We start from the raw sequence: 10,341 nt of genomic DNA, 5'->3' as shown, positions 1-10,341 counted from the left end.
CTCACTATCCTCAGCCCACCTCACCCCACCTCTCACTGCCTCCAGCCCACCTCACCCCCCACCTCTAGCCCACCTCACCCCCCACCTCTCTCTGCCTCCAGCCCACCTTACCCCACCTCTCACTGCCTCCAGCCCACGTCACCCCCCACCTCTCACTGCCCCAGCCCACCTCACCCCCACCTCTCACTATCCTCAGCCCACTTGTCCCTACCCCTCACAGACTAGTCCGCTCTGCCCCTCACTGTCCCCTGCCCTCCCTGTCCCTACCTCCAATCCTGCCCACTGTGGCCCAGCCCTACCCTTACTCCTATCCCTCACCCTTCCGAGTCACCCTACCCGACCCCACTTTCAGTCCCCCCAACTCTAGGCTCTGCATGGGTGACCTGAGGACAGTTTGGGGATCACGGGCTAGGCTCTGGGGGCCTGGGTTATGGTTAAGGGGGCTCTCTTGGCACAGGGGGCCTCCAGGGACCAGGGTCTCATAGCCCCTTCCACACAGGCACAGAGCAGAGCCAGGGTGTGGTCTTCCCACCCAGCACAGAGCCCGCCTTTGTCATGGTGCCCCAGAGGGGCTTTGGGGAGCCCTTTGTGATGAACCCTGGCACCTGGGCTCTGCTAGTGGAGGCAGAAGGGGTCCTCTTGGTGAGTAGGGGGTGCAGGGGAGGAGTGGGCCAACGTGGTGGGAGCGAGCCTGGGGACCACCAGCAGCTTCTCCCTCCAGGACTACGTGGTGCTCCTGCCGAGCACGTACTACGAGGCTGCTCTCCTGCAGCTGCCGGTGACGGAGGCCTGCACCTACCACCCCACCGCCCAGCCCTCCTCGGACAAGTGAGGCTGCCAGCAGGACAGGGTGGGGGTTGGCCCGGGATCCCAGGGCTGCCTGCCATGCTGACCCCTGTGTGCCCTCAGTTGCCTCCTCTATGTCCACCTGCCCCTGAATGGCTTCCCCACGGCCACCGGGCAGGATGCCCTCTGTCGTCAGGACAACAGCCTGCCCCGGCCCTGTCCCCTGGAGCAGCTCAGCCCCTCCCATCCGCTGCTGGCCGCCTGCCTGGGCAGTGACGTGCGTGTCTGGGCCCTGCAGGGTTGGGTGGCTCAGGGTTCCCCATCACTGGGCCTGGCTAGGGTACTGCAAGGCTGCCTCAGTCACAGAGGGGCCTGGAGGTCCTGGTCTCTTGAGTTTTCACGGTGTTCACTATGAAGCAGCTGGATATGGCTTTCACCCCACTGACTGACAGGGCCCTCCTCAAGGCTCAGCAGGGACCTGGGCTGGTGGACCTGTGGGCAGGGCAGAGGCGGGAAGGGGGTCGGTCCTTGGGCAGAGGAGCAGAGGGTAGAGTAAGAAGAGCCACAGGGAAGGACACCTGGCAGGCCTTGGGGCCAGACCTGTCTGGGGGCCGGGAGCCGCTCTGATGGCCCCCCGCCCCCAGGTGGATGTACAGCTGCAGGTGGCGGTGCCTGGTCCAGGTCTCTACATGCTGGTGGTGGAGTATGCGAATGAGGAAGCCCACCAGGAGGTGGGGGTGGCCGTGCACAGCCCTCAGCGGGCCCCCCAGCAGGGCATGCTCACCCTCTACCCCTGCTCATACAGGTGTGCTGGGCAATCTGGGCTCTGGAGGGGGGAGAGCCAACTAGAGGCCCTCACCCACTGACCGCCCTCCTGCTCAGCACCCTGTGCCGTGGCACCGTTGTGGACACCCAGCACCGCCTGGCCGTTTTCCACTTGGACACAGAGGCCAGCATCCGGCTCACGGCCGAGCAGGCACGCTTCTTCCTGGTATGCCTGCCACTGCGGGGTTGAGGGTGAGACTGGCAGGGGTGGGGTGGCGAGGGCTTTTCTTGGAGGAGATGCCAGACTAAGACCTGAATGAGGAGGGGGTAAGCACTAGCAGTTTCCACCAAGGGTGGGTTGTGAGCAGCAGAGGGCACCTTCCCTTCCCTACACCTACACCTTCCCTGCTTCTCTGTCCACAGCACGGAGTCACCCTGGTGCCTGCAGAGAAGTCCAGCATGGAGTTTGTGGAGCCTCAAGTCCACTGTATCAGCCGACACGGCACCTTTGGTCCAAAGAGGTAGGGAGGCTGGGAGGGCTGGACCCTGTGAGGATCAGGACCAGATGGTGCGGGAACCAGGAAAGCTGCAAGAGGAGGGCTGGGCAGCGCGGGTGGACTGGGTGCTGGGGGGAGGGCTGGGCAGAGCGGGGTGGACTGGGTGCTGGGGGGAGGGCTGGGCAGAGCGGGGTGGACTGGGTGGTGGTGGGGAGGGCTGGGCAGCGCGGGGCAGTCTGGGTGGTGGGAGGAGGGCTGGGCAGCGCAGGGTGGACTGGGTGGTGGTGGGGAGGGCTGGGCAGCGCAGAGCAGATTGGGTGCTGGGAGGAGGGCTGGGCAGCGCAGGGTGGACTGGGTGCTGGGGGGAGGGCTGGGCAGAGCGGGGTGGACTGGGTGGTGGGAGGAGGGCTGGGCAGCAGGGGTGCACAGGGGAAGAGCTGGGCAGTGACGGGACAAGGAGTACTCCCTGACTCAGCCCCCCCGCTCACCCCCAGCGCTGCCTGCCTGCCCTCCCGCTTCCCCAAGCCGCCCCAGCCCATCATCCTCCGGGACTGCCAAGTGCTGCCGCTGCCGCCCAGCCTCCCTCTGACCCACTCACAGGAGCTCACCCCAGGGACACCCCCAGCTGGACCCCGGCTTCGGCCCCCCACCGCTGTGGACCCCGACGCTGAGCCTACCCTGCTACGGCACCCTCAGGTGACGATCCCAGGTGGTGGAGGCCAATCAGGGCCCCCCGAGTGGCCTTAGCCTGCCCCTTACCAACCCTCCTCACAGGGCACCGTGGTCTTCACCACCCATGTGCCTGCCCTGGGCCGCTACGCCTTCCTGCTGCATGGCTACCAGCCCTCTCACCCCACCTTCCCTGTGGAGGTGCTGGTCAGCGGGGGCCGCATCTGGCATGGTAAGTGGTCATGTGCTCCTGTGAGCAGATCCGTGCCTGAGCCCGCTGAGGTCGCAAACACTGGGAGGTCTAGGTCGTCAGGTCAGTGGGTGCTTGGGTGTTAGGTCAGTGTGCCCTCAGGTGGGGTGACTGGTCAGTGCTTGGTACACCCTCACCTGTGCTTGGATGAGTCGCCTGGGCCTCTGGATGTGGACAGTCAGTGGGGAAGAGGCCTGACTTGCATCCTTCCTCCCAGGCCAGGCCAATGCCAGCTTCTGCCCGCATGGGTATGGCTGCCGCATCCTGGTGGTCTGTGAGGGCCAGACGGTGCTGGACGTCACTGACAGCGAGCTGACCGTGACTGTGCGTGTGCCTGAGGAACGCTGGTTCTGGCTGGTGAGCCCCCTGTGCAGGCCGGCCAAGCTTGGGGGACCTAATCAAGTCAGAGGTTCTTGTCAGGGTCCCATCCTCAGACCTGCCACACATGCACCAGTCTTTCTGCGGGCGTGTCACCTGCCTGACTCTGGCCAGCACAGGCCTACAGCCTTTGGGGACCCTGAACCCACCATGGGAGGCTCCCAGGGGACCCCGGACCCTTCCCGGAGGAGGTGGAGTCTACAAGGGGAGAGGGAGGGGGAAGGCTTCACATGAGTGCCACCCCTGGGACTGTTCAAAGCTTCCAGTTCCACGGAGGCCTCTCCCGTGCAGTGCCCTGTGATGGGCACAGCCCCCAGCCTTACCCTGCTGGGCCAATGGGAAGGTGACAAGCCCCCCGTCCCTCAGGATTACGTGCTGGTGGTCCCTGAGGATGTCTACACCTCGCGCTACCTGCAGGAGGAGCCGCTGGACAAATCCTACGACTTTATCAACCACTGTGCGGCACAGGGCTACCATATCAGGTGGGCGTGGCCATGGCAGGGCGCAGTGGGCGGGGCCTGGGGGCGAAGTGGATGTGGGCGGGGCAGTGGGATGAAGGTGCTTGTGCGGTGGGCGGGACGCAGGGGGGTGTAGGCGGGGCCTTGTGGGAGCTGTGGGCGTGGCCATATGACAGTGTGCACGGCAGTGGGCGGGGCCAGATGCTGCCAGGAAAGATCTCACCTTGCTCCCCACCGCAGCCCCAGCTCGTCCCCCTTCTGCCGCAAGGCCGCGATCTCCCTGTCCCTCTTCTACAACAACGGGGCTCAGCCATGCGGTTGCCATGAAGTGGGTGCTGTAGGTCCCACGTGCGAGCCCTATGGGGGTCAGTGCCCCTGCCGTGCCCATGTCATTGGCCGAGACTGTTCCCGCTGCGCCACCGGCTACTGGGGGTTCCCCCACTGCAGACGTGAGTGCCCGGCCTGAGTGGGGTGCCCTACACCCCGGGGGCTCCCTGGGGAGGGGTTGGCTGGGGAATACAGCCTTGAGTGTGTCTTGCCCTGTCCCCAGGGCTGGAGGAGGACCAGATCAGGGCTTCCCAGGATGGGAGCGGATGTGTTCCCAACTGCACCACCAGAGCTGAGATTGGGGACCCTGGACTGGAGGGCAGAGGGAATACTGACCTTCTGCTCCCCCCTAGCCTGCGACTGTGGAGCGCGCCTTTGCGATGAGGTCACGGGCCAGTGCATCTGCCCCCCACGCACCCTGCAGCCAGACTGCTTACGCTGTCAACCCCAGACCTTTGGCTGCCACCCGCTGGTCGGCTGCGAGGAGTGCAACTGCTCGGGGCCAGGAGTCCAGGAGCTCACCGAGCCCAGCTGTGACGTGGACAGTGGACAGTGCAGGTGGGGAGTCACTGGTGCTCACAGTACCCCCCCCTCCCCACCCTGAGTGGCCCTGGGCAGCAGCTGAAATGCAGTGAGGGGTGGGCACTCAGCCAGCTGGACCCCCTGCAGGTGCCGGCCCAACGTGGTGGGCCGCCGCTGTGACACCTGCGCCCCAGGCTTCCACGGCTACCCTGCCTGCCTCCCCTGTGACTGTGACGAAGCGGGCACGGCGCCCGGTGTGTGCGACCCGCTCACGGGACAGTGTCACTGCAAGGTACAGGCTCTCGTGGGCGGTGCCATGGGGGGGCGGGGCCGCGTGCCTTTGGGGGCTTGGCGTCCCCCAGCGTCATGCATTTACTTTGGCTTCTGCAGGAGAACGTTCAAGGCCCGAGGTGCGACCAGTGCCGTGTGGGGACCTTCTCCTTGGACGCTGCCAACCCCAAAGGCTGCACTAGCTGCTTCTGCTTTGGGGCCACGGACCGCTGTGACAGCTCCCCTCACGGCCGCAGGGAGGTGAGTGCCAGCCTGGGGGTGCTCCAGCATGGTGGGTGAGGTGAGGGACGAGGGGCACCAGTTGCTGAGGGAAGGCTAAGAGGCCGATGGGCCCTCAACCAGGCAGTGAGCTGCTGCTGGTCCGGTCTCCCCCTCTGCTCATCTCCCTCTGCACACACAGTTTGTGGACATGGAAGGCTGGACGCTGCTGAGTGGAGACCGCCAGGTGGTGCCTCATGAGCGAAGAGCAGGGACGGACCTGCTGCACGCAGACCTTCGCCAGGGGCCTGAGACCCCTCTGGACATGTACTGGCAGGCCCCGCCCTCCTACCTGGGGGACCACGTGAGTGCTGTGTGGCTGGCTGCCAGACCCCGGGCTGAGAGGTGTGGGAGGGTGTGAGCGTCCAAGTCCAGGGAAGGGCTGGGCACTCCTTGAGGTACGTGGGACCCCAGTGGGCTGTGGAGGACCTGTGCGATGTCCATGGCTGGGGTTGGGTAGATGGGTTTCCAGAACCCTAGGCGGCAGCGAAGGTGTCCACATCCAGAACTCCCAAAGGGTCTCATAGACCACCTGGGAAGAGGGGGCCATGAAGGCCAGGCCCATGCAAGGGACACACAGGCTGTAGGCCTCTGTGTGTGGCAGTGTTGCTGGGAGACTGAGGGGCTGGCCCATCTAAAGGAGGAGGGTCGGCAGGGACAGGAGGGCCCAGAGTTTGGCTGCCTGGGTCAGAGGCATCTGCCAGAAAGGTGTCCAGGCTCCAGGCCACTGGAGTCTCCCCAGTGGCCCCTGGGCCTGTGGACACCTCGGCTGGACTCCCATCTTGTTCCAACACACCCTGCCTTTAGGTGTCATCCTATGGGGGCATGCTCCGCTACGAGTTACGCTCGGAGACCCAGCGTGGAGACGTCTTTGTCCCCACAGAGAGCCGTCCGGATGTGGTGCTGCAGGTGGGTAGCACAGCCAAGCAGCGTACGGACAGCCCAGTGCTGGCCCCCACCGACCCTCACTGACCTGTACACCTCCGCAGGGTAACCAGATGAGCATCATCTTCCTGGGGCCGACGTACCCACCGCCTGGACACCCATACCACGGGCACCTGCAGCTGGTGGAGGTGAGTGCGGCCAGCCGGCACCAGGCCTTTCTTGGGCCCTGGCACAGCCTAGGAGAGCTGCGGGTCATTGTGCCCATTCTTCCGAGGAATCGGTCCAGGGGCAGGTTGAGGGAGTGGCCCTTGGCCATAGTGTGCCGGACATCCATGCCTGGCCAGCTGAGGACCAGCTTCCTGTGCCCAGGGTCGCTGCTCCTCCCTCGCCGAGGGTCACAGATGTTCTTTCTCAAGATCTGTGTCATCCCCAACACCTCTGAGTCATTGACTAAATTGTAACTTTTACGAAGACTCCTTTTGTTGAGCAGAAATGAGATTTAATTTGTTCATTTCCTCACTTGGAGCTCTATGCTTGTGACTTAAGAAAGTCTGTCTGTTTGAGATGAGAAAACACCTCCACGTAAAAACCCTTCACTTTGTGTAGAAATCCTCCGCGCACCCGGAGTCGTGCTGGAAATGGTGTGAGGGGTGAGGGGGGGATGAGGGTTCCTCCACGTGGTAGCCTCTCCCTCTCCCTTTGATGCCCTCCTCTCTCCTCCGCGTTGGGGTCTGCGTTTCGACTCTTCTGCCCACCGAGGTGGCCCGTCGGGGTCCTGTTTTGGCCTGTAGGGAAACTTCCGGCATTTGGAGACCCACAACACCGTGTCCCGCGAGGAGCTCATGATGGTCTTGGCGGGCCTGGAGCAGCTGCAGATCCGAGCCCTGTTCTCACAGATCTCCTCGGCCATCTCTCTGCACCGCGTGGTGCTCGAGGTCGCCACTATAGGGGGCCGGGGGCCTCCCGCCAGCAGCGTGGAGCTGTGTATGTGCCCTGCCAACTATGGCGGGGACTCATGCCAGGTGAGGTGGAGCGGGCATCTGGTCACCCCACCCTGTGTCACTGTGGCTGGCAGGGCTTCTGGACACCTGGCTACTCCTTCACCTTGCTCCTACCCCAGTCATCAGGGCCAGGTGGGTGGGCACATGCTGCCCCTCTACCCCGTCCATGTCTCCTCTGTCTACTGGTGCCAGCTCTTCACTCATTCACCAATACCTGCTCATCCCCTTGGTCACCCCAACACTCATCCTCTTGTATGCCTGCTGTTCACCTGAGGGCTGGGCCACCTCACGGTCACCTGCTTATGTCCTGCTCTGTCCATCAGCCTCTCTGTCCAGTGTGGCCCCTGCCACTGGAGGGGTTTGGGATTGAATGAGGATAAGACTCGAGCAAGAAGAGAAGGGCTAGCCCACGAGTGGGAGTCTTGGCCCCACACTGAGGCCAAGATGTGCTGGTGGTTACTTGGGCTGTGGCCCTGAGCCTGAAAGATGACCAAGGACATCCACGGCTCCATGGGCAGGGTCAGGGGTTCTGAGTCTGGATGTCACACCGTCCCCCATATGCCTCAGTCCTGCCTCAGTTACCAGAGCCCGCCCCATACTCCTCAGGAATGTGCCCCCGGCTACTACCGTGACACCAAGGGCCTCTTCCTGGGCCGCTGTGTCCCCTGCCAGTGCCATGGCCACTCTGATCGCTGCCTCCCAGGCTCAGGCATCTGCGTGGTAAGTGGGCCCAGAGGGGGCCACAGATGTGTGGAGGTCAGAGAGAGGTGCTGTCAGGTCCCCTAGCAGCTTGATGTCCACAGCCAGGCTAGGTCTGGGGCGGGGAGCTCAGTGGGGAGACAGCCCCCAGTGTCGCAAGTGGTCCAGGGCTCATGCCAGGTGGGTCTAGGGGTGCCCATTGGGAGGTCAGCCCCCATAGTTACAGCAGCTCTCCGAGATCCTTTAGTCTCTGGTGCACAACCAGAATGGTTCTGAGTGGGGCACCTTGGGGGTGTCCCCAACCCCAGGGCTGCCAGCACAACACAGAAGGTGACCACTGTGAGCGCTGCCAGCCTGGCTTCATGAGCAGTGGCCCCGGAGGCCCGGAAGCTGTCTGTACCAGCTGCCCCTGCCCCCTCGCCGTGCCCTCAAACAAGTACGCACAGCCCTTCCCTGCTCCCCTGGGTGCCCACAGGCCCCATACCCCCTGGGTTCCTCACAGCCCTTCCCTGCTCCCCTGGATGCCCATAGGCCCCATACTCTGTTCCTCACTGGCACAGATGGGGTGGGGACCTCACCCACCTGGCCCCCGCAAGAAACAGGGACCGCGTTGGGCTGACCCTGAGCTACCGTTGCAGCTTTGCTGTGGGCTGTGTCCTGCGGGGTGGCCGTACCTACTGCCTGTGCAAACCTGGCTACGCGGGCCCGTCCTGCGAACGGTGAGTGGAGTGGGCAGGTGGGCGGGCGGTGGGCCGGAGGTGCCAGCCCAGGACACTGACGTGCCCGCCCTTCGGCAGATGCGCTCCTGGCTTCTTTGGAAATCCACTGGTTCTGGGCAGCTCCTGCCGGGCCTGTGACTGCAGCGGCAACGGTGACCCAAACATGCTCTTCAACGACTGCGACCCACTCACGGGCGCCTGCCGCGGTTGCATGCGCCACACCACCGGGCCGCGCTGTGAGATCTGCGCCCCGGGCTACTACGGCAACGCCTTGCTGCCCGGCAACTGCTCCCGTACGTGAGCTGCTGGCGGGCCTGGGTGGGGAGCAGGGCCTCCGTGGGTGCCCGGATCCCAGAGCCCAGGAGCTGTGGCTGGGGCAGCCATAGAGCACCCAAGGCCTAGGTGCCATGGGAGCCGAGAAGATCCTGGGGTGGGTGAGGGGGGTCAGGGCCCGGCCTTTACTGCACCATCTCTGCAGGGTGTGACTGCTCCCCCTGTGGGACGGAGGCCTGTGACCCCCACACTGGCCAGTGCCTGTGCAAGGCGGGTGTGGCTGGGAGGCGCTGTGACCACTGCCAGGTAGGGGACGGGGTGGATGGGGCGGTGGGCTCGGTAAGGTCACTTGGGGCTGGCTGGAGCCACTGTGACCACCACCTTCCCCACAGGAAGGACACTATGGCTTCCAGGACTGTGCTGGCTGCCGCCCCTGCTCCTGCGGACCAGCCGCCAAGGGCTCCGGGTGCCACCCCCAGAGCGGGCAGTGCCACTGCCAGCCGGGTGCCGGAGGGCCCCAATGCCGAGAGTGTGCTCCTGGACACTGGGGGGTCCCTGAACAGGGCTGCCAGCGTGAGTCCCCGGAGTGGGCAAGGGGGAGGTGACCAGGCACCTGGGCAGTCTTTGGCTGGAGTCAACACCCAGCCTTCCTCTGCCTCCCCACGCACAGGCTGCCAGTGCCGCGGGGGCCACTGTGACCCCCACACGGGCCGCTGCTCCTGCCCCTCCGGGCTCAGCGGGGAGCGCTGTGATGCCTGTAGCCAGCAGTACCAGGTTCCTGTGCTGGGTGGACCAGGGAGCCACGGCGTCCACTGTGAAGGTGCATCGTCCCCACCTGATGTCACAGCTTCGTCCAGACCCCCCCCATGGGTGCCCCCAGCCTGTGCTGACCCCTACTGCCTCCACCTGGGGACCCCATGCTGACTGACTGCACCGTGACCATAGCAGTTCACCCTGGCTGATAACTGACCCCAAAGCCAGGGCTGTGACACCCACATCCATCCCCTGCCCCTCCTCCCCCGCCCCTCAGTGGTACTGACCTCCCAGTGGCCGTCCAGATTTCAGTTGGCCATGCTGGTCCAGGAACCTCCATTAGTCACCTCACACCCCTCCTCGGCCCTCACTGTGACCTGTGCTGACCCCGCTAAATCCTCTTCCTGCCCTTAGTGTGTGACCACTGTGTGGTCCTGCTCCTGGACGACCTGGAACAGGCCAGTGCCCTCCTGCCGGCCATCCGGGAGCAGCTCCGAGGGGTCAACGCCAGCTCTGCAGCCTGGGCCCGTCTGTACCATCTCAATGCCTCCATTGCTGCCCTGAAGGTGCTGCCCTGCCCCCTCCCCTGGGGTCACCATCCTGCTCAGCTGTCCTGGGACCACCACTCTGCCAGGGCGACAGCTCTGCCCATAGTCCCCTACACGGCCACTGCCCTCCCAGAATCATCACGCTGCCTAGCCCTCCCCAGGGCTGACCGTACACACCCGTAGACCACCTGCCCGGGAGGGCGGGCTGTACCACACACACACAGAGAGAGAGACACACACACACACACACACACACACACAC

The 10,341-nt window shown here is 64.6% G+C and overlaps 1 protein-coding gene across 1 annotated transcript in view; it reads left to right on the top strand.

Moving 5' to 3' along the window:
- Positions 1-10,341, top strand: part of LAMA5 (laminin, alpha 5) — a 50,438-nt gene that overhangs the window by 30,017 nt on the left and 10,080 nt on the right. The window contains exons 26-51 of the mRNA XM_006896935.1: positions 500-642; positions 722-828; positions 910-1,063; positions 1,431-1,591; positions 1,669-1,777; positions 1,975-2,072; positions 2,543-2,744; positions 2,823-2,949; positions 3,185-3,324; positions 3,712-3,827; positions 4,044-4,252; positions 4,484-4,688; positions 4,800-4,944; positions 5,043-5,183; positions 5,344-5,505; positions 6,009-6,110; positions 6,191-6,274; positions 6,878-7,108; positions 7,694-7,807; positions 8,095-8,222; positions 8,425-8,505; positions 8,584-8,798; positions 8,984-9,084; positions 9,171-9,351; positions 9,449-9,598; positions 9,946-10,097. Of these exons, the coding sequence (XP_006896997.1) occupies positions 500-642; positions 722-828; positions 910-1,063; positions 1,431-1,591; positions 1,669-1,777; positions 1,975-2,072; positions 2,543-2,744; positions 2,823-2,949; positions 3,185-3,324; positions 3,712-3,827; positions 4,044-4,252; positions 4,484-4,688; positions 4,800-4,944; positions 5,043-5,183; positions 5,344-5,505; positions 6,009-6,110; positions 6,191-6,274; positions 6,878-7,108; positions 7,694-7,807; positions 8,095-8,222; positions 8,425-8,505; positions 8,584-8,798; positions 8,984-9,084; positions 9,171-9,351; positions 9,449-9,598; positions 9,946-10,097 (3,758 nt within the window). The remainder of the gene's footprint in view (positions 1-499; positions 643-721; positions 829-909; positions 1,064-1,430; positions 1,592-1,668; positions 1,778-1,974; positions 2,073-2,542; positions 2,745-2,822; positions 2,950-3,184; positions 3,325-3,711; positions 3,828-4,043; positions 4,253-4,483; positions 4,689-4,799; positions 4,945-5,042; positions 5,184-5,343; positions 5,506-6,008; positions 6,111-6,190; positions 6,275-6,877; positions 7,109-7,693; positions 7,808-8,094; positions 8,223-8,424; positions 8,506-8,583; positions 8,799-8,983; positions 9,085-9,170; positions 9,352-9,448; positions 9,599-9,945; positions 10,098-10,341) is intronic.

The sequence above is a fragment of the Elephantulus edwardii genome, unplaced genomic scaffold, assembly GCF_000299155.1.
Source record: "Elephantulus edwardii isolate Elephantulus edwardi_28Jun2011 unplaced genomic scaffold, EleEdw1.0 scaffold00193, whole genome shotgun sequence".
Classification (NCBI taxonomy): domain Eukaryota; kingdom Metazoa; phylum Chordata; class Mammalia; order Macroscelidea; family Macroscelididae; genus Elephantulus; species Elephantulus edwardii.
This window is presented reverse-complemented; position numbering and strand designations above follow the sequence as displayed.